The 23,234-nt window shown below is 48.2% G+C and overlaps 1 protein-coding gene across 1 annotated transcript in view; it reads left to right on the top strand.

Annotated features, from left to right (window-relative positions):
• Positions 1 to 548: 548 nt before the first annotated feature.
• Positions 549 to 23,234, top strand: part of LOC117507517 — a 125,906-nt gene continuing 103,220 nt past the window's right edge. Inside the window, exons 1-3 of the mRNA XM_034167385.1 lie at positions 549 to 1,448; positions 2,634 to 2,782; positions 13,240 to 13,393. Of these exons, the coding sequence (XP_034023276.1) occupies positions 2,732 to 2,782; positions 13,240 to 13,393 (205 nt within the window). The 5' untranslated portion in view covers positions 549 to 1,448; positions 2,634 to 2,731. The remainder of the gene's footprint in view (positions 1,449 to 2,633; positions 2,783 to 13,239; positions 13,394 to 23,234) is intronic.

A 23,234-nucleotide genomic window follows, 5' to 3' on the forward strand; every position in this document is an offset into this window, starting at 1 on the left:
CACCAGCTTCATTTTTAGCTCTTTAACTCCACACTGACCACATATCGAACTATTTTGATCTGATGATTTTCAAACCTAAAAATGCTTTGAACCGTCACGTGACGCTTTTCTCTGCTTACAGTCAACCCGCTGCAGTTCGTTACCATGACAACACAGTCTGCTGCCGCGGCTCGCGCGCCGCAGTGACCGCGACGGTGACTCACCGAGCGACGAGGCGAGCAACCGGCAACCGGGGCCACACCTGTTAGCCAGTTAGCTTCCGCCGTCAATCAGCGCGACTCAGCAACGAGACTGACGACGACAGACAACCGGCACCGACAGCAACCCGGACCGTTCATCACCCGGGACTCCCCGGTACGGGACTGCAAGGGTCTGGACTCTAGAACCAGTGGAACTGGATTCTGTACCCTTATTGGTGGACTTAGGTTTGTCTGGACTCTACAACCTGAACTAGATTCTGTACCCTTATTGGTGGACTTAGGTTTGTCTGGACTCTACAACCTGAACTAGATTCTGTACCCTTATTGGTGGACTTTGGGTTTGTCTGGATTATAGAACCTGAACTGGATTCTGTACCCTTATTGGTGGACCCTTAGGTTCTCTGGACTCTAGAACCTGAACTGGATTCTGTACCCTTATTGGTGGACTTAGGTTTGTCTGGACTCTACAACCTGAACTAGATTCTGTACCCTTATTGGTGGACTTAGGTTTGTCTGGACTCTACAACCTGAACTAGATTCTGTACCCTTATTGGTGGACTCTTGGGTTTGTCTGGATTATAGAACGTATGGAACTGGATTCTGTACCCTTATTGATGGACTTAGGTTTGTCTGGACTCTACAACCTGAACTGGATTCTATACCCTTATTGGTGGACTTTGGGTTTGTCTGGATTATAGAACCTGAACTGGATTCTGTACCCTTATTGGTGGACCCTTAGGTTCTCTGGACTCTAGAACCTGAACTGGATTCTGTACCCTTATTGGTGGACTCTGGGTTTGTCTGGATTATAGAACCTGTGGAACTGGATTCTGTACCCTTATTGGTGGACTCTTAGGTTTGTCTGGATTATAGAACCTGTGGAACTGGATTCTGTACCCTTATTGGTGGACCCTTAGGTTCTCTGGACTCTAGAACCTGAACTAGATTCTGTACCCTTATTGGTGGACTCTTGGGTTTGTCTGGATTATAGAACCTGTGGAACTGGATTCTGTACCCTTATTGGTGGACCCTTAGGTTCTCTGGACTCTAGAACCTGAACTAGATTCTGTACCCTTATTGGTGGACTCTTGGGTTTGTCTGGATTATAGAACGTGTGGAACTGGATTCTGTACCCTTATTGGTGACCCCTTGGGTTTGTCTGGATTATAGAACCTGTGGAACTGGATTCTGTGGACTTGGTGGTGTTCAAGGTTGAAAGTGTTCTGCTGTGGGTAACATGAGTGTCTGGTAGGGAAATAAAAAATCATTAAAAACACTCAACACAACAGAGTTCAAATGTTACAGTCACTTTGATAATGAAGAACAAGAAAAAATCAGTCATCTGTAACTATGATAGAAAATCCCACATTGTGATTCTTAATCAGAACCCTGTGAAAGGTGTGATGTCAGTTTTTTTTCTTGATCCACAACAAAGTAACCTTTTGAAGGATTTGTGGTGTTTATTTTGACCATAAACCTCCTCTTTGTCCTCCCTCTTCTTCTCCTGCCTGGTGGCTCCATCCTCAGCATCCTTCTCCCTATATACCCTGGGTCCCTCTGCACATGTCCAAACCATCTCAATCTCACCTCTCTGACTTTGTCTCCAAACCGTCCCACCTGAGCTGTCCCTCTGACATGTTCATTCCTAATCTTGTCCATTCTTGTCACTCCCAAAGAGAATCTCAACATCTTCAGCTTTGCCATCTTCAGCTCCGCCTCCTGTCTTTTTGTTAGTGCCACCGTCTCTAAGCCGTATAATGTAGCTGGTCTCACTACTGTCTTGTAAACTTTCCCCTTCACTCTTGCTGATATTCTTCAGTCACAAATCACTCCTGCCACCTTTCTCCACCCACTCCACCCTGCCTGCACTCTCTTCTTCACCTCTCTACCACACTCTCCATGACTTTGAACAGTTGACCCCAAATATTTAAACTTACATATCAACTCCACTCCCTCACACTGACTTTCATTATCTCCACCTGTCCAGGCTTGTGTCAACTTGCTCTCTACTCTCACTACAGATCACAGTGTCATCTGCAAACATTATTGTCCATGGAGACTCCTGTCTGATCTTGTCCGTTCTGGTGTGCACCAAGAGCCTTAATGGCAGCACACTGGCATCTGCGTGTGTGTGTGCATGATTGGGTGAATGTAAGACATCAAAGTAAAGCAGTTTGAGTGTCTATATCAGATGGGGAAGCGCTGTAGAAATGCAGTCCATTTATTCTCTACAACAAACCCCGACATGTTCAGCAGGTTGTCCTGTGATCAAGCAAAGGTGCTTTTTGGATTGATCTGGTGTTTCAAAGATCACCAGATTTTAATCATTTCTCCATATTCGATTCCCTTTTAATTTTAATTGCTGGAAAGATAAAGAAAATCAACCCGTTGAGCTGTTACATTTTTGTTCTACATGCCTTTGTTGTTTTCCAGGTCACTAAACCCTCCGTAGTTCCTCAGGCTCCACCTGCTGCTGTTCATTGCTGCATACATGGACATTTGAATGGGTCTGTGTGAAGGTTCCAGCCAATATGATGAGCCATCTGAAGGAGGCGGTGCTAAGCCGGGAGACACGTGGCAAGGTGAGGATGAAGTACTCATATTTGACCAGACATACTTGAGCTTCGTTTAAATCATGTGGTGTGTTTATCTGGACATGATCCAGCACGCAGGTGCCTCAGTGTTGAGGACCACAGCAGCTGGAGAAGGTCAAGGACATACCCATGTTTCACCTGGTTCCATCAGACATGGTTACTTTAGAAAGATGTAGATGGACTGCTTGTCTCTCTGACTGGTTGCCATCCAAGATGCAGGGTGGTACTACGGTGTGGTGGCTGCTGATGCACAGTGCCAAGACAACAGCTGGAATTTTAGGTTGGGTTGGATTCCAGGTTTGGATGTTTGGAGTCCCTGGGACCACATGGGGGTCAAACATTTAGCATCCTCTTGTCATTCAGTGCAGTTTCTATTCAGTCAGTGAATTTTGATGTTCAGACATGATGTCCAGTTGAAGACAGTCCAGTTATCTTTCCTGTTCAGTACTCACAGCTTTTTGTTATTAACTTATATTCATTTATGTTCTCTCTGCACAGGGATGAGGTTAAATCTAAGCCTGAATAAGAGGATTTAGGCACATCTGTTATGATGTCGTAATTCTTCCAGGCCGTCCTTTGGGGTGAAGTCCCCTGAAATAAAACCCCAAAAGAGACAGTAACCAAAGACAAATATCCAGTCACCACTTTTTACAAACGTGCCACTGGCTAACATATGAAGTTTGCCTGCAAAGGATGTTAGCTGCTATGCTACAGCCTACAGCAACATCCAACTTCATGGTTGTGTGAGCCATATTGTCGTCATGGAAACCAATGCATGAACCTTCCCCAGATGGAGGAGGTTATCGCCATCTTTTCCCCCCAAACACTCTCTTTTATGTTTAATGAGTCCAGCTTCCCTTCTTGTTGTGTTGTAAACAATAAACAACTGGTTTACAGGCTTTTTTTTTACTGAGCCTTCATGACATCCTCTTAACCCCCCCCCCCCCCCACTGTTTTATTAGAGATCATCTGTGATGTAAATTCTCTCTTTTTGTATGCTGACAGGACAATGTGTATCATGTCACCTTTTCCCTGAAGCACAAACTATTTGTCAGGTCAGATCAGTTCACGTCAGGTCACGTCAGGTCATGTCAGTGTTGTGAAAGTGTAAGAGCACGGACCCACAACAGGGGGCGCAAATGAACGGACAATGGATAAGGCCAAATACAACACTTTACTGTTGTGAAATTGCACAACAACAACGACAAATTACAATATGAACTCCAATATACACAGTGTTATGTGGGCAGGCTCGAAGATAGGAGACGTCAGTCCAAGTCGAACCGGAACCACACGATTTCCACCGCCGCCGAACCCCGGGAATACTGGAGCCGTCAAATCCCGAACTCCCAGGTGGCCACTGCCTACGCGTGTCGGATCTGGTACTGCTGGCGAGGAGCAAACACAGTTAGAAGTGGGTGCGTGTGCACCCAGCAACACGTATGGTGGGAAATCACCTCCACCTCTCGTCAAAAAAAGGAACAGAGTAAATGCTGTCCAAGTCACACAAGCAACAGTTATTCCACAATACAGTCAGCTGAGAATTTACCTCTTCGTAGAGCGATATCTCGGCAATGAGGTGGAGATGCCGTCTTGCTGATATACCACTGAAGATCCGATGATTGATGACAGCTGTCGTCGGTGATAAGTGACAGCTGTCACCCCGGCTGCTCCTGTGAGGCGGCAGCGCCCTCTGGTGCCTTGAGCCCGCACTCCAGGCAGGGCGCCCTCTGGTGGTGGTGGGCCAGCAGTACCTCCTCTTCAGCGGCCCACACAACAGGACCCCCCCCTCAACGGGCGCCTCCTGGCGCCCGACCGGGCTTGTCCGGGTGGCGGCGGTAAAAGTCGGCCAGGAGGGCCGGGTCCAGGATGAAGCTCTTCTTCACCCAGGAGCGTTCTTCGGGGCCGTACCCCTCCCAGTCCACCAAGTACTGGAAGCCCCGGCCCATCCGTCGGACATCCAAAAGCCGGCGCACTGTCCAAGCCGGCTCGCCATCGATGATCCGGGCAGGAGGTGGTGTCGGACCCGGAGTGCAGAGGGGTGAGGTGTGATGCGGTTTAATCCTTGACACGTGGAACACGGGATGGATCCACAGTGAGGCCGGAAGCTGAAGCCTCACTGCGGCGGGACTGATGACCTTGAGGATCTTGAATGGACCTATGTACCGTTCCTGTAATTTTGGGGAGGCCACTTGCAGTGGAATGTCCTTGGTTGACAACCACACTTCCTGCCCAGGACGATACGTAGGAGCCGGTGTCCGCCGCCGGTCTGCATGGGCCTTTGTCCTCATCCGGGCCCTTAGCAAAGCAGAACGGGCGGCACGCCACACCCGACGGCACTTCCGCAGGTGGGCCTGGACCGAGGGCACACCGACCTCTCCCTCAACCACCGGGAACAACGGGGGCTGATACCCCAGACACACCTCAAAAGGGGAGAGGCCGGTGGCGGACGACACTTGGCTGTTGTGGGCATACTCGATCCAGGCCAGATGGGTACTCCAGGCCGCCGGGTGCGCGGCTGTCACGCAACGCAGGGTCTGCTCCATCTCTTGATTGGCCCGTTCTGCTTGCCCGTTGGTTTGGGGATGATACCCGGATGAGAGACTGACCGTGGCCCGGCCGGCAGAAGCTCCTCCAGATGTGCGAGGAGAACTGGGGACCGCGATCGGAGACAATGTCTGTTGGAATCCCATGCAGCCGGACGACGTGGTGGACCAGGAGGTCCGCTGTCTCCTGGGCTGTTGGGAGCTTCGGGAGGGCCACGAAGTGGGCCGCCTTGGAGAATCGGTCCACTATCGTGAGAATGGTGGTGTTGCCCTGGGACGGCGGGAGGCCCGTGACAAAATCCAGGCCGATGTGGGACCAGGGGCGATGAGGCACGGGCAGCGGCTGTAGCAATCCCGAGGCCTTGCGATGGTCGGCCTTGCCCCTGGCGCAGGTGGTACAGGCCTGGATATAATCCCGGACGTCGGCCTCCAGGGACGCCCACCAGAAGCGCTGCCGGACAACTGCCACGGTTCTTCGCACCCCTGGATGACAGGAGAGCTTAGAGCCGTGACAGAAGTCCAGGACTGCAGCCCTAGCTTCTGGTGGGACGTAGAGTCTATTCTTCGGCCCGGTTCCGGGGTCCGGGCTTCGTGCCAGGGCCTCCCGGACGGTTCTCTCTACGTCCCAGGTGAGGGTGGCCACGATAGTGGACTCCGGGATGATGGGTTCCGGTGGATCCGACAACTCCGTTTTGACTTCGTCTTCATGTACCCGGGACAAAGCATCCGATCTCTGGTTTTTGGTCCCGGGACGGTAGGTGATCCGGAAGTCAAAACGGCCGAAGAACAGTGACCAGCGGGCTTGCCTGGGATTCAGCCGCTTGGCGGTCCTGATATACTCCAGGTTCCGGTGGTCAGTGAAAACCGTAAATGGCACGGACGTTCCCTCCAACAGATGTCTCCACTCTTCAAGAGTCTCTTTCACCGCAAGGAGTTCTCGATTGCCGACGTCATAGTTCCGTTCAGCCGGGGTCAACCTGCGGGAAAAATAGGCACACGGGTGAAGGACCTTATCGGTCTTCCCGCTCTGGGACAGCACAGCTCCTATCCCTGAGTCCGAGGTGTCCACTTCAACCACTAACTGGCGGCTAGGATCGGGCTGCACCAGAACGGGTGCAGACGAGAAGCGCCGTTTCAACTCCTTGAACGCGGCATCGCAACGATCCGACCAGGTGAAGGGGACTTTTGGTGAGGTCAGGGCTGTCAAGGGGCTAACTACCTGACTGTAGCCCTTAATGAACCTCCTGTAGAAATTAGCAAAGCCGAGGAACTGTTGCAGCTTCCTACGGCTTGTGGGTTGGGGCCAGTCTCTCACCGCCGCAACCTTGGCCGGATCAGGAGCGACGGAGTTGGAGGAGATGATAAATCCCAGGAAGGACAAAGATGTGCGGTGGAACTCACACTTCTCGCCCTTCACAAACAGCCGGTTCTCCAACAACCGCTGCAGGACCTGACGTACATGTCGGACATGGGTCTCAGGATCCGGAGAAAAGATGAGTATATCGTCCAGATATACGAAGACGAATCGGTGCAGGAAATCCCGCAAGACATCATTAACCAAAGCTTGGAACGTCGCAGGGGCGTTTGTAAGACCGAATGGCATGACCAGGTACTCAAAGTGGCCTAAAGGGGTGTTAAATGCCGTCTTCCACTCGTCTCCCTTCCGGATCCGAACCAGGTGATACGCATTTCTAAGATCTAGCTTGGTGAATATTCAGGCTCCATGCAGAGGCGTGAACACCGAATCCAACAGGGGCAACGGGTATCAATTACGAACCGTGATTTCGTTCAGTCCCCTGTAATCAATGCATGGACGAAGTCCGCCATCTTTTTTACCCACAAAAAAGAAACCTGCACCCATCGGGGAGGTGGAATTCCGGATCAACCCGGCGGCTAAAGAGTCCCGGATGTAGGTCTCCATTGATTCGCGCTCAGGCCATGAGAGGTTGTACAGTCTGCTGGACGGGAACTCACCGCCTGGAACCAAATCAATGGCACAATCGTACGGACGGTGGGGGGGAAGGGTGAGCGCCAGATCCTTGCTGAACACATCCACAAGGTCGTGGTACTCCACCGGCACCGTCCCTAGATTGGGTGGGACTCTGACCTCCTCCTTAGCCTGGGAACCGGGAGGTACAGAGGAACCTAAACATACCCGATGGCAGGTCTCGCTCCACTGAACCACTACCCCGGACGGCCAATCGATCCGGGGATTGTGTTTCAACATCCAGGGGAACCCCAAGATCACATGGGAGGTAGTCGGAGTCACAAAAAACTTGATCTCCTCCCAGTGATTTCCTGACACCACCAGAGTTACAGGTGGTGTCCTATGTGTGATTGGAGGGAGGAGGGAGCCATCTAGTGCTCGTACCTGCACAGGCGAGGTAAGAGCCACCAGAGGGAGCCCTATCTCCCTGGCCCATCTGCTGTCTAACAGATTCCCTTCAGAGCCCGTGTCCACCAGTGCTGGGGCCTTCAGGGTTAAATCCTCATACAGGATTGTAACTGGGAGTCGTGTGGCAATGTGGGTGTGTCCCACGTGAATGTCTCGGCCCACCCCTAGCCCAGTTTCTAGGGGCGGGCGTTGGTGTTTTAACCGCTCGGGGCAGTCTCTTACCTGATGATCTATCGAGCCACAAACAAAACATGCTCCGCGGGCCAGCCTCCTCTGTCTATCTGGTGCCCTAAATGTGGCCCTGCTCGTGTCCATAGCTTCGTCAGCAGGGGGTGCTGTCACGACACGGAGCGCAGGGGCCGTGGAGCGTGAGGAGGGCGGAACGCGGTCGGAACCGGAAGGGAGAGGGACGACGCGTGCCCGGCCACGCCCTTCGTCTCGTTCCCGACGGCGTTCTTCTAACCGATTGTCTAATCGTATGACGAGATCGATAAGCCTGTCTAAATCCCGCGGTTCGTCCTTAGCCACCAGGTGCTCCTTTAGAACCAGTGACAGTCCGTTTACAAAGGCGGCGCGGAGGGCAGTGCTATTCCAGCCGGACCTTGCAGCCGCGATGCGGAAGTCGACTGCATAAGCAGCTGCACTCCGGCGCCCCGTCTCATTGACAGCAGCACGGCTGAAGCGGTCTCACCTCTATTTGGGTGATCGAACACTGTTCTGAACTCCCTCACAAACCCATCATACACCTGAAGGAGCCGTGAATTCTGCTCCCAGAGCGCTGTAGCCCAAGCGCGTGCCTCACCACGAAGCAAATTTATGACATAAGCTACTTTACTAGCATCAGTCGCGTACATAACGGGACGTTGTGCGAAGACGAGCGAAGACGAGCGAACACTGCATAAGGAAATCAGTGCACGTCTCCACACAACCGTCAAAAAAAGGAACAGAGTAAATGCTGTCCAAGTCACACAAGCAACAGTTATTCCACAATACAGTCAGCTGAGAATTTACCTCTTCGTAGAGCGATATCTCGGCAATGAGGTGGAGATGCCATCTTGCTGATATACCACTGAATATCCGATGATTGATGACAGCTGTCGTCGGTGATAAGTGACAGCTGTCACCCCGGCTGCTCCTGTGAGACGGCAGCGCCCTCTGGTGCCTGGAGCCCGCACTCCAGGCAGGGCGCCCTCTGGTGGTGGTGGGCCAGCAGTACCTCCTCTTCAGCGGCCCACACAACAGTCAGGGCAGGTCACGTCAGGTCAGGTCACAACCAGGTCAGGTCATCAACAACCAGAGGAGCCTCTTCAGCCACAGACTGCTGCTTCTCAAGTGCAGGACCAACAGACTGAACAATTCCTCACTCAGGGGGAGGAGGAGGAACAGGAAGACAGGGGATGGGAAGGAGAGCAACAGTAGTAGACAGTAAAGCAGCATTGATTAGTATGTCTGGTATTTATTTTTGCAAACTGTTTTTCCTTTTTTACTTTCACTTTTGATGCTCTGTGTGCTTCTTACCCTGTGTGCTGCTATACAATCATGCAGGAACTGTTGTAGGGCTGGGGGGGGCTGGCTGCCTTTTTGTTTCTGTCTTTTGGTTTTCCTTCCAGGTGGCTTGCATTTGGGACTGAGTGGCTGTGTTGCTGAGGTTATCAGGACCTCACCCTGATCACCTGCGGCTCGTCAGGACTCACAGCTGTGGTGCATCTATATGGATTGGAACATGGTGGCATTTAAGACTGGAGTATACAGTGTGTATTTGCCAGAGACTCGACCTTGTGACCAGACGGGTGAGATCGTCGTCTCGGGAGCCATCTCATCATCAGTGGATGCAGAGAACGTCCAGGGTTTGATGCACGGTCTGTGAAAGAGGAGGGGGTGAGGTCTCACGCTCGTCAGCACACTTCCTGAGGTACGTTAGATTTTGTGACTAACGTTTATACAGTCAGTAAATGTGGTGTCCCTCACACCTTATTATATTGAGCTGTACGTTAGTCATGTATCGGCTTCCACTGCAGTGAGTTTGTGAACTGGATGTTCCATGCCTGCAGGTTGGGAAGCTGATTAGTAATTAAGCCAGGAAGTGTTTGCTGTTTATGTACACCTTTGAGTGGTCTCTCTGTGTGTAGAGTGTGGACTCACATAATGGTTCCTTCTTTCACAGACTCGGTTTGTTGCGGCCACCTGGGGGGTGTCGGCGGGGTCCTTGGGTCCGAACGGCTTCTGGCTCCGGACCGTTAGCGCTGCTGGGAGCGCACCGTATCACCACCACGCCAGACCGCACACTCTTTTGTTGTTTTGTATCACATCACTGTTATGTATTAAATTCAGTTAGCCTTTGTACCGTGCTCTGCTTATTTCATACTGGGTCCTTCAAACGCTGGTCGGTTCTCCGAGCTGCATCCGACACATAACAGTAGTCTCTGGCCAAACATCACGGACCCAGCGGTAGGCGGCAGCAGACGTTCAGTAGTTATCCGGATCAGTTGCGGGTGCTCTCCGCCCGGATGGTGCGTGTTTGAGACCCATTGCTGAATACTGATTTGTGCTCTCTTGCAGCCGTGTTCCTGTGTTGTGCCTTATCCGTGGGTCGTGGTGGAGTGTGACTGGCGACGGCTTCGCGTCACGCTCCGACCGGATAAGAGGTTTAAACGGGAGCTGCAAGAGTGTGTCTGTAATGGGTGCACGCGCACGGCGGAGCTCTGTGGCACGGGTCGCTGAGCTTCCTGTGTTACAGTTGTAGCCCCGTTTCCCCGGATAAAGATAACTACTGCGTCTGTTGTATCAGCTCCGGCGTTATTTAGTTGAGCACATTTTGGTTGTGTGTTGCACACAGCTGCGCACGGAGATGCAGCTCGTTTGTTTTTTGTCACCAAAGGGGTTTTTTTCATTGTTAGCACTTTGGCTCCCTCTTTTGGTGACTTAGTCACATTACCGTTAAGCTCTTAAGTTAGAACAGGTGTGTTCGACTTGTTTGAGCTTAACGGTATACGTCACTGATTTGTTTTGTGTTAGTTCATTTCGTGTGGGTGTTTTTTGAGTTGGTTTTTGTGTGGGATTTATTATTTTTTTTCACTGTTTGTGTCTGGGGTTGTGACCCTGCAACCTGTCTAAGAAGAAAAAAACAAAACAAAAAAAAAGGACCCAAACAACTGTATGTTGGTCTGTTAGTCTTTCTTTTTATTTCTTTTTGTTTCACCTCCCCAGGGTTTGATGGGACGGTCCCCTGGGGCGTGATGGGGTGGTACTTGTTTTTTTTTTCTTTTTTTTTTGTTTGTTTTTGTTATGCCCTCTCTTCTCCTCTGACTCCAGCCGGGTGAGCCGTAGTGTCGGCGTTGCTGGAGGGGTGCAGTTTGGTTGTGCTGGGCATTTCCCAGGTAGCCTCTGCACCCGGGAGCCGGGGGGGGGGGGGTATTTTCTTTTTCTTCCCTCTCTTCTCCTCTGGCTCCAGCTGGGTGAGCCGTAGTGTCGGCGTTGCTGGAGTGGTGCAGTTTGGTTATACTGGGCGTTTCCCGGGTAACCTCTGCACCTGGGGGGGGGGGGGTGTTTTTTGATTCCCTGTTCCACCTCCGGCTTCAGCACGCCTTTGGCCGTCTGCCATCGGCGTGGCTGAGGTTTGGGGCAGTGGGATATACCTGCAGCTAGTGGCTGGTGTAGAAGTCGGAGGAGTGGCGCCGTTTTGTGCCGTTTGCCATAACCGCTGTTCCACTCCTCCCGGTTGGCTTCTGGGGTATAGTCACGGTTGGTGACACTGGACGTGCTTCCAGTTTCCACTGCGCCAAGGGGGTGGGGTTGGGGTTGTTTTGTTTGTATGTTTTTTTTTTCTCTCCTTGTTTTTCCCCCCACTTTCCGCCCTCAGGGTTGACTGTGGTGTCCTCTGGGGGGGAAAGGGCTGTGGGTCCATCTAGCCATAGACGGCCGGGGCTGGGTCCCTTGGTCATGAGGGGAGGCATCTCCTGGGGTTGACGAGTGGTCCTCTGGGAGGCGCTGGGAGTCCCCGTGGGTGACGTTGGATCCCAGAGGGACCTCGGCTGTGGTTATTACTCCTGGAGCTGGCGGGAAGTCCTCTGGGGGGTGTTGGTCCCTACATGTCGTTTGGGGGGGGGGGGGGGTGTTTTAGCACTTTTATTTGTAAGCTTAAGTTTGGGGTTTTTCTTTTCTCCTCTTCCCGGGGTTTGATAGGACGGTCCCCTGGGGAGGGGGGGGTGTTTTGGTTGTTTGTGTTTGTCTTTTTTGTTTTATGACTAAAGACCGAACATGGTTGGATAAAGGCTGACCGCACAGGTTTAAGAACTCCTGGCCACACCTGTGCTAAGTGACTGACTGAAACAAAGGCAAGGATGCAGCCAGAGGAGAGGACATCAACCATTCTGTTGGAAGACGAATGCAGATGCGGTTTCCAGCCATGGTCCCTGGAGGGGGGTGTTTCTCCTGGGCCAGGTTTGTGTGGTCCCCGGGAGGCTTCCCGTGAGGGTGGGGTACTGTTGTATGGCTGGGGGGGGCTGGCTGCCTTTTTGTTTCTGTCTTTTGGTTTTCCTTCCAGGTGGCTTGCATTTGGGACTGAGTGGCTGTGTTGCTGAGGTTATCAGGACCTCACCCTGATCACCTGCGGCTCGTCAGGACTCACAGCTGTGGTGCATCTATATGGATTGGAACATGGTGGCATTTAAGACTGGAGTATACAGTGTGTATTTGCCAGAGACTCGACCTTGTGACCAGACGGGTGAGATCGTCGTCTCGGGAGCCATCTCATCATCAGTGGATGCAGAGAACGTCCAGGGTTTGATGCACGGTCTGTGAAAGAGGAGGGGGTGAGGTCTCACACTCGTCAGCACACTTCCTGAGGTACGTTAGATTTTGTGACTAACGTTTATACAGTCAGTAAATGCGGTGTCCCTCACACCTTATTATATTGAGCTGTACGTTAGTCATGTATCGGCTTCCACTGCAGTGAGTTTGTGAACTGGATGTTCCATGCCTGCAGGTTGGGAAGCTGATTAGTAATTAAGCCAGGAAGTGTTTGCTGTTTATGTACACCTTTGAGTGGTCTCTCTGTGTGTAGAGTGTGGACTCACATAATGGTTCCTTCTTTCACAGACTCGGTTTGTTGCGGCCACCTGGGGGGTGTCGGCGGGGTCCTTGGGTCCGAACGGCTTCTGGCTCCGGACCGTTAGCGCTGCTGGGAGCGTACCGTATCACCACCACGCCAGACTCTTTTGTTGTTTTGTATCACATCACTGTTATGTATTAAATTCAGTTAGCCTTTGTACCGTGCTCTGCTTATTTCATACTGGGTCCTTCAAACGCTGGTCGGTTCTCCGAGCTGCGTCCGACACATAACAGGAACCTCAATTTCCCTGAGGGAGTCTTCCCAAGGGATCAGTAAAGTTCTGTCTAATCTGATCTAATATAATTTAAATCTGTTCCACTGTTTTTTTGGTTTATTTCCATAAAATGCAGGAGAGATTTGATATTTTTAGGAGAATCTCTGTGTTTGTGTGCAGGTGCAGACGTGGACCCAGCCTCGAATTTACACTGTGGAGGAGATGGAGTGTAAAATCTGCTATAACCTTTATAACAGCCACAGCAGGAAGCCCAAAGTGCTCAGCTGTCTGCACCGCATCTGTGCCAAGTGTCTGAACAAGATGCTGGACATGGGTGAGCTGTTACCACCACGAGCCACTTCTACTTCAGTATCATTTATTAGGCGGCACGGTGGATTAGTGGTTCACACTGCTGTGTCACAGCAAGAAGGTCATGGGCTCATGCCCCACCTGGTTCTTTTCTGTGTGGAGTTTGCATGCTCTCCTTGTGTTCATGTGGGGAGGTGATGGTCTCGTGGTGAAGCGTTGGGCTTGAGACCAGAGGATCCTTGGTTCAAATCCCAGCCTGACTGGAAAATCACTAAGGGCACTTGGGCCCTTCATCCCCTAGTTGCTCCCGGCGTGTAGTGAGCACCTTGCATGGCAGCACATCATCATCAGGGTGAATGTGAGGCATTATTGTAAAGCACTTTGAGCATCCGATGCAGATGGAAAAGCTCGCTATAAATGCAGTCCATTTACTACTTATTTCATGTAGGTTCTGTCCGGGTGCCCCGACTTCCTCCCACATCCAAACACACACAGGTTAGACAAACTGGAAACTTTAAATCAACCGTTCCTGTGACTGAGTCTGTGCCCTGCTCGGGGTGAGCCACACCTCTCATCCAGTGACCGCTGAGCTACACTCCAGCTCCCTCCTGACCCTGAATTGGAACAAGGTCTAAACCTGACCCAGGCTCAGAGCACCCTGTGAGCAAACACTGGAAAAAGTCCCTCAGCTTTGTATTGATTTTGTTGGGAAGGTGTCATAGCACGGACCCACAACAGGGGGCGCAAATGAACGGACAATGAATAAGCCAAAAAGTAACAATTTAATGTGATAAGTTGTGTAGTTTTCTCTGGGCCCCTCCCCAATCGGACCGGGAGTGACATGTTTAGCCGCATGTTCTCCTTGAATTGCTGGCTGTCTGAGTGGTGTCCAAAAAATGAGGTGGGCTTCATAGATAATTGGCAAAGCTTCTGGGGAAAACATGGTCTTGTTAGGAGAGACGGCATCCATCCCACTTTGGATGGAGCAGCTCTCATTTCTAGAAATCTGGCCAATTTTCTTAAATCCTCCAAACCGTGACTATCCAGGGTTGGGACCAGGAAGCAGAGTTGTAGTCTTACACACCTCTCTGCAGCTTCTCTCCCCCTGCCATCCCCTCATTACCCCATCCCCGTAGAGACGGTGCCTGCTCCCAGACCACCAATAACCAGCAAAAATCTATTTAAGCATAAAAATTCAAAAAGAAAAAATAATATAGCACCTTCAACTGCACCACAGACTAAAACAGTTAAATGTGGTCTATTAAACATTAGGTCTCTCTCTTCTAAGTCCCTGTTGGTAAATGATATAATAATTGATCAACATATTGATTTATTCTGCCTTACAGAAACCTGGTTACAGCAGGATGAATATGTTAGTTTAAATGAGTCAACACCCCCGAGTCACACTAACTGTCAGAATGCTCGTAGCACGGGCCGGGGCGGAGGATTAGCAGCAATCTTCCATTCCAGCTTATTAATTAATCAAAAACCCAGACAGAGCTTTAATTCATTTGAAAGCTTGTCTCTTAGTCTTGTCCATCCAAATTGGAAGTCCCAAAAACCAGTTTTATTTGTTATTATCTATCGTCCACCTGGTCGTTACTGTGAGTTTCTCTGTGAATTTTCAGACCTTTTGTCTGATTTAGTGCTTAGCTCAGATAAGATAATTATAGTGGGCGATTTTAACATCCACACAGATGCTGAGAATGACAGCCTCAACACTGCATTTAATCTATTATTAGACTCTATTGGCTTTGCTCAAAAAGTAAATGAGTCCACCCACCACTTTAATCATATCTTAGATCTTGTTCTGACTTATGGTATGGAAATAGAAGACTTAACAGTATTCCCTGAAAACTCCCTTCTGTCTGATCATTTCTTAATAACATTTACATTTACTCTGATGGACTACCCAGCAGTGGGGAATAAGTTTCATTACACTAGAAGTCTTTCAGAAAGCACTGTAACTAGGTTTAAGGATATGATTCCTTCTTTATGTTCTCTAATGCCATATACCAACACAGTGCAGAGTAGCTACCTAAACTCTGTAAGGGAGATAGAGTATCTCGTCAATAGTTTTACATCCTCATTGAAGACAACTTTGGATGCTGTAGCTCCTCTGAAAAAGAGAGCTTTAAATCAGAAGTGTCTGACTCCGTGGTATAACTCACAAACTCGTAGCTTAAAGCAGATAACCCGTAAGTTGGAGAGGAAATGGCGTCTCACTAATTTAGAAGATCTTCACTTAGCCTGGAAAAAGAGTCTGTTGCTCTATTAAAAAGCCCTCCGTAAAGCTAGGACATCTTTCTACTCATCACTAATTGAAGAAAATAAGAACAACCCCAGGTTTCTTTTCAGCACTGTAGCCAGGCTGACAAAGAGTCAGAGCTCTATTGAGCTGAGTATTCCATTAACTTTAACTAGTAATGACTTCATGACTTTCTTTGCTAATAAAATTTTAACTATTAGAGAAAAAATTACTCATAACCATCCCAAAGACGTATCGTTATCTTTGGCTGCTTTCAGTGATGCCGGTATTTGGTTAGACTCTTTCTCTCCGATTGTTCTGTCTGAGTTATTTTCATTAGTTACTTCATCCAAACCATCAACATGTTTATTAGACCCCATTCCTACCAGGCTGCTCAAGGAAGCCCTACCATTATTTAATACTTCGATCTTAAATATGATCAATCTATCTTTGTTAGTTGGCTATGTACCACAGGCTTTTAAGGTGGCAGTAATTAAACCATTACTTAAAAAGCCATCACTTGACCCAGCTATCTTAGCTAATTATAGGCCAATCTCCAACCTTCCTTTTCTCTCAAAAATTCTTGAAAGGGTAGTTGTAAAACAGCTAACTGATCATCTGCAGAGGAATGGTCTATTTGAAGAGTTTCAGTCAGGTTTTAGAATTCATCATAGTACAGAAACAGCATTAGTGAAGGTTACAAATGATCTTCTTATGGCCTCGGACAGTGGACTCATCTCTGTGCTTGTTCTGTTAGACCTCAGTGCTGCTTTTGATACTGTTGACCATAAAATTTTATTACAGAGATTAGAGCATGCCATAGGTATTAAAGGCACTGCGCTGCGGTGGTTTGAATCATATTTGTCTAATAGATTACAGTTTGTTCATGTAAATGGGGAATCTTCTTCACAGACTAAAGTTAATTATGGAGTTCCACAAGGTTCTGTGCTAGGACTAATTTTATTCACTTTATACATGCTTCCCTTAGGCAGTATTATTAGACGGTATTGCTTTATATTGTAAGGCAAAAGCCATACAATAATTACGTAAAAACCCCAACGGTCAAAACGACCCCCTGTGAGCAAGCACTTGGCGACAGTGGGAAGGAAAAACTCCCTTTTAACAGGAAGAAACCTCCAGCAGAACCAGGCTCAGGGAGGGGCAGTCTTCTGCTGGGACTGGTTGGGGCTGAGGGAGAGAATCAGGAAAAAGACATGCTGTGGAGGGGAGCAGAGATCGATCACTAATGATTAAATGCAGAGTGATGCATACAGAGCAAAAAGAGAAAGAAACAGTGCATCATGGGAACCCCCCAGCAGTCTAAGTCTATAGCAGCATAACTAAGGGATGGTTGAGGGTCACCTGATCCAGCCCTAACTATAAGCTTTAGCAAAAAGGAAAGTTTTAAGCCTAATCTTAAAAGTAGAGAGGGTGTCTGTCTCCCTGATCTGAATTGGGAGCTGGTTCCACAGGAGAGGAGCCTGAAAGCTGAAGGCTCTGCCTCCCATTCTACTCTTACAAACCCTAGGAACTACAAGTAAGCCTGCAGTCTGAGAGCAAGCGCTCTATTGGGGTGATATGGTACTATGAGGTCCCAAAGATAAGATGGGACCTGATTATTCAAAACCTTATAAGTAAGAAGAATAATTTTAAATTCTATTCTAGAATTAACAGGAAGCCAATGAAGAGAGGCCAATATGGGTGAGATATGCTCTCTCCTTCTAGTCCCCGTCAGTACAGTATTACTAGAGGTCAGGGTAATGCCATCCAGAGTAAGGATCTGGTTAGACACCATGTTTCTAAGATTTGTGGGTCCAAGTACAATAACTTCAGTTTTATCTGAGTTTAAAAGCAGGAAATTAGAGGTCATCCATGTCTTTATGTCTGTAAGACAATCCTGCAGTTTAGCTAATTGGTGTGTGTCCTCTGGCTTCATGGATAGATAAAGCTGGGTATCATCTGCGTAACAATGAAAATTTAAGCAATGCTGTCTAATAATACTGCCTAAGGGAAGCATGTATAAAGTGAATAAAATTGGTCCTAGCACAGAACCTTGTGGAACTCCATAATTAACCTTAGTCTGTGAAGAAGATTCCCCATTTAAATGAACAAATTGTAATCTATTAGATAAATATGATTCAAACCACCGCAGCACAGTGGAAAACACACAACAGACAGGAGGTCAACACACAGAAGGTCCCAGAGTCCAAGCGAGTGGGCTAAAAGGCAAAGTCAAGGTCAGGCAACAAAAGTTAGCAATGAGAACACAGAGGATGCTGGTGATAACAAGTCAATCTGGCACAGGAGAGACAGAGAGAGAGAGGCTTAAATACACAGAGGACTAATCACTGGAATGAGAAACACAGGGAGAAAAGCTACAGAAGAGTGGGAAGGGAATGTCAAAATAAAACAGGAAGTGACACAGTTGGAGCGGAACCCTAACCCTAACCCAGTATGTAAAGTACAGTTAAATGATCTACCCTCCCATTTTCGCTCTCAGACTGCAGGCTTACTTGTAGTTCCTAGGGTTTGTAAGAGTAGAATGGGAGGCAGAGCCTTCAGCTTTCAGGCTCCTCTCCTGTGGAACCAGCTCCCAATTCAGATCAGGGAGACAGACACCCTCTCTACTTTTAAGATTAGGCTTAAAACTTTCCTTTTTGCTAAAGCTTATAGTTAGGGCTGGATCAGGTGACCCTGAACCATCCCTTAGTTATGCTGCTATAGACGTAGACTGCTGGGGGGTTCCCATGATGCACTGAGTGTTTCTTTCTCTTTTTGCTCTGTATGCACCACTCTGCATTTAATCATTAGTGATCGATCTCTGCTCCCCTCCACAGCATGTCTTTTTCCTGGTTCTCTCCCTCAGCCCCAACCAGTCCCAGCAGAGGACTGCCCCTCCCTGAGCCTGGTTCTGCTGGAGGTTTCTTCCTGTTAAAAGGGAGTTTTTCCTTCCCACTGTAGCCAAGTGCTTGCTCACAGGGGGTCATTTTGACCGTTGGGGTTTTACATAATTATTGTATGGCCTTGCCTTACAATATAAAGCGCCTTGGGGCAACTGTTTGTTGTGATTTGGCGCTATATAAAAAAATTGATTGATTGATTGATTGATATCAAGATAGAGGTAGAACATTTGGGTATTGGATAATTAAGTGGGGCACCAAGCAAAGCAGAGATTGACATGTTTTGGACTGAGTTCAGCTCAACTGTTGACCATTCCGGGCCATCCGATCGAAGACTGTATTTATACCAAAAGGGGAGAGAACGAATATTTGCTGCCCAATAGTAGGAGCACATATTAGGTAGTCCTATGCCGCTGCCGATCTTCAAACGTTGGAGCACAACTTTGCTTACTCTGGGTTTCTTATTCTGCCAGATGTATGAAGAAATAGTCGAATCTAACAAAGTAAAAAAGGATTTGGGAACAAATACAGGTAGAGATTGGAATAAGTACATAAACTTAGGCAATATGTTCATTTTTACAGAATTTATACGACCGGCTAGTGTCAATGAAAGGGGTGACCATTGTTGTAGAGACGTTCTCACCTGATTGTGGAGAGTTATGAAATTTTCGCAGAATAGATCCTTACATTTACGGGTGATCTCTAATCCTAAATAGGTAAACTGCCATTTCTCAATTTTAAGAGGGGTGCTACTGTAATCAGCACCAGGGCCTCGTCATTTATTGGAAAAAGCTTTGTCTTGTGGATGTTAATTTTGTAGCCGGACATAGGTCCGAATTCTTCAAAAAGAGACAACACCGCGGCCAGAGAATTAGCTGGGTCACAGATATACAGCAAGAGATCGTCAGCGTAAAGAGAGACTTTATGCTCCACGCCGCCCCTATAGATAACTGGGATGTTAATGCTATTTCTGAGTGCGACTGCAAGTGGCACTACTGCTAAATCAAATAGGATCAGGCTCAACGGACAACCCTGTCGTGTTCCACGGCCTAGTGCGAACGGTTGGGATGTTATGACATTCGTCCGTACAGTTGCAGTAGGGGTGGCGTAGAGCAACTTAATCCAGCCTACAAACATGGGACCGAAGCCAAATTTGCGTAATGCTGAAAACAGATATTTCCACTCGACACGATCGAATGCTTTCTCCGCATCAATAGAAACAATGCATTCCAGAGTTTTGTCTCTGGAGGGCATATATAGCACATCAAGAAGGTGTCTGATGTTAAAAAAAGCATGGCGGCTTTTAATAAAGCCAGTCTGATCAGTGGATATTATATGAGGGAGGGCCTCTTCTAATCTGAGAGCCAGGACTTTCGCTAGAATTTTGGCATCCGTATTAAGGAGTGAAATAGGACGATAGGAGGCACAGGGTTCCTCTTTGTAAATATAATCGATATAAATATTCATTTATTCCATTATCAGTGAAGCTCATAAATCTGCAGATAGTTCAGGGAAGATAGCTTAAGGGTATGAATTGCGGAATTTGCACAAGGATGTTAATAATGTTGTGTATTTATATTTTATCCTTTGACTTACTGTGTTGTTTTTAATGTATGGGTGCTATGTATTGGATGTGTTGTTGTGTAGCAGACTCTGTCCAAGGCAAATTTCTCCTTAGGGAGACAAATAAAGACACTTTGACTTTGACTTTGAGGTGCAGTCAGCCACTGTGAAAGAAGATTTTGCCATGAAAAGAGTTGCAGCGAAATTCATTGGCACGAAGCTGATGGCGCAGCAGCAGCGCCTCCGTGTTGAAGTCTCACAGGACATGTTGATCAATTATTATATCATTTACTAACAGGGACTTAGAAGAGAGAGACCTAATGTTTAATAGACCACATTTAACTGTTTTAGTCTGTGGTGCAGTTGAAGGTGCTATATTATTTTTTCTTTTTGAATTTTTATGCTTAAATAGATTTTTACTGGTTATTGGTGGTCTGGGAGCAGGCACTGTCTCTACGGGGATGGGGTAATGAGGGGATGGCAGGGGGAGAGAAGCTGCAGAGAGGTGTGTAAGACTACAACTCTGCTTCCTGGTCCCAAACCTGGGTAGTCACGGTTTGGAGGATTTAAGAAAATTGGCCAGATTTCTAGAAATGAGAGCTGCTCCATCCAAAGTGGGATGGATGCCGTCTCTCCTAACGAGACCAGGTTTTCCCCAGAAGCTTTGCCAATTATCTATGAAGCCCACCTCATTTGTTGGACACCACTCAGACAGCCAGCAATTCAAGGAGAACATGCTGCTAAACATGTCACTCCCGGTCCGATTGGGGAGAGGCCCAGAGAAAACTACAGAGTCCGACATTGTTTTTGCAAAGTTACACACCGATTCAATGTTAATTTTAGTGACCTCCGATTGGCGTAACCGGGTGTCATTACTGCCGACGTGAATTACAATCTTACCAAATTTACGCTTAGCCTTAGCCAGCAGTTTCAAATTTCCTTCAATGTCGCCTGCTCTGGCCCCCGGAAGACAATTGACTATGGTTGCTGGTGTCGCTAACTTCACATTTCTCAAAACAGAGTCGCCAATAACCAGAGTTTGATCCTCGGCGGGTGTGTCGTCGAGAGGGGAAAAACGGTTAGAAATGTGAACGGGTTGGCGGTGTACACGGGGCTTCTGTTTAGGGCTACATTTCCTCCTCACAGTCACCCAGTCGGCCTGCTTTCCCGGCTGCTCGGGATCTGCCAGAGGGAAACTAACGGCGGCTAAGCTACCTTGGTCCGCACCGACTACAGGGGCCTGGCTAGCTGTAGAATTTTCCACGGTGCGGAGCCGAGTCTCCAATTCACCCAGCCTGGCCTCCAAAGCTACGAATAAGCTACACTTATTACAAGTACCGTTACTGCTAAAGGAGGCCGAGGAATAACTAAACATTTCACACCCAGAGCAGAAAAGTGCGGGAGAGACAGGAGAAGCCGCCATGCTAAACCGGCTAAGAGCTAGTAGCTGCGCTAAGCTAGCGGATTCCTAAAAACACACAAAGTGAATAATGTGTAAATAATTTAGAGGTGATTCAGCAGAGGGAGTGCTTTAGTTAAGGCACGTGAAGATTACACTGTGAAACAAATCGTTATCTAGATCAATCTAACTGCGCAGATTAAACAGCTAACAGATACAGCTAAACACCGCTGTGCTCCGGAACAGGAAGTGATACAATACCGCAGTGAGAGCCAATCACCAGTAGAGGCAAGCAAGAGAGCGTGACATCCACAATCACACGTGATTCAAATCCATCAGGTTTTTGAAAAAAATAAAAAGGCCTGATACTTTTCTAACAGACCTCGTAGCTTAGTTTCAAGGGAGATCATGACCATTTTAAACTCAGCGGAGAGGGCTGCTTTATGCTCCTCCAGTAGCTTAGCCAGGGCTGCCATGTTAGCACCTGCCGACTCGTCATCTTTTTTCCCGTCTTTCCTGGCTGACTTCGACGCCATTCAGACTTCGGGCAGTAGTAGTTTGGCAGTAAAAGCAAACACCACTATGTGAACACACAGTCCTTGTTAAATATTAATTTACATCGAAATGTTGCGGGAGCGCGAGCGACGAGCGCCTACTCCATTCATGTCCCGGAAGTCCCCCTCCACACAGAAGTTCATGTAGTCAGTGACACACTGGGTCAGGCCGTTGATGTCTTCACCATAAGAGTTCTGAAACATGCTCCAGTCTGTGCTTCTGAAACAGTCCCTCAGCCTCTCAGTGGCCTCTTCAGTCCAGAGTTTCACTGACCTTTTCTGCACTGGCTCTCTCCTCACCGCCGCATGTTTAGCCGCATGTTTAGCCGCATGTTCTCCTTGAATTGCTGGCTGTCTGAGTGGTGTCCAAAAAATGAGGTGGGCTTCATAGATAATTGGCAAAGCTTCTGGGGAAAACCTGGTCTTGTTAGGAGAGACGGCATCCATCCCACTTTGGATGGAGCAGCTCTCATTTCTAGAAATCTGGCCAATTTTCTTAAATCCTCCAAACCGTGACTATCCAGGGTTGGGACCAGGAAGCAGAGCTGTAGTCTTACACACCTCTCTGCAGCTTCTCTCCCCCTGCCATCCCCTCATTACCCCATCCCCGTAGAGACGGTGCCTGCTCCCAGACTACCAATAACCAGCAAAAATCTATTTAAGCATAAAAATTCAAAAAGAAAAAAATAATATAGCACCTTCAACTGCACCACAGACTAAAACAGTCAAATGTGGTCTATTAAACATTAAGTCTCTCTCTTCTAAGTCCCTGTTGGTAAATGATATAATAATTGATCAACATATTGATTTATTCTGCCTTACAGAAACCTGGTTACAGCAGGATGAATATGTTAGTTTAAATGAGTCAACACCCCCGAGTCACACTAACTGTCAGAATGCTCATAGCACGGGCCGAGGGGGAGGATTAGCAGCAATCTTCCATTCCAGCTTATTAATTAATCAAAAACCCAGACAGAGCTTTAATTCATTTGAAAGCTTGACTCTTAGTCTTGTCCATCCAAATTGGAAGTCCCAAAAACCAGTTTTATTTGTTATTATCTATCGTCCACCTGGTCGTTACTGTGAGTTTCTCTGTGAATTTTCAGACCTTTTGTCTGACTTAGTGCTTAGCTCAGATAAGATAATTATAGTGGGCGATTTTAACATCCACACAGATGCTGAGAATGACAGCCTCAACACTG

The sequence above is a fragment of the Thalassophryne amazonica genome, chromosome 3 (genome assembly GCF_902500255.1).
Source record: "Thalassophryne amazonica chromosome 3, fThaAma1.1, whole genome shotgun sequence".
NCBI classification, from domain to species: domain Eukaryota; kingdom Metazoa; phylum Chordata; class Actinopteri; order Batrachoidiformes; family Batrachoididae; genus Thalassophryne; species Thalassophryne amazonica.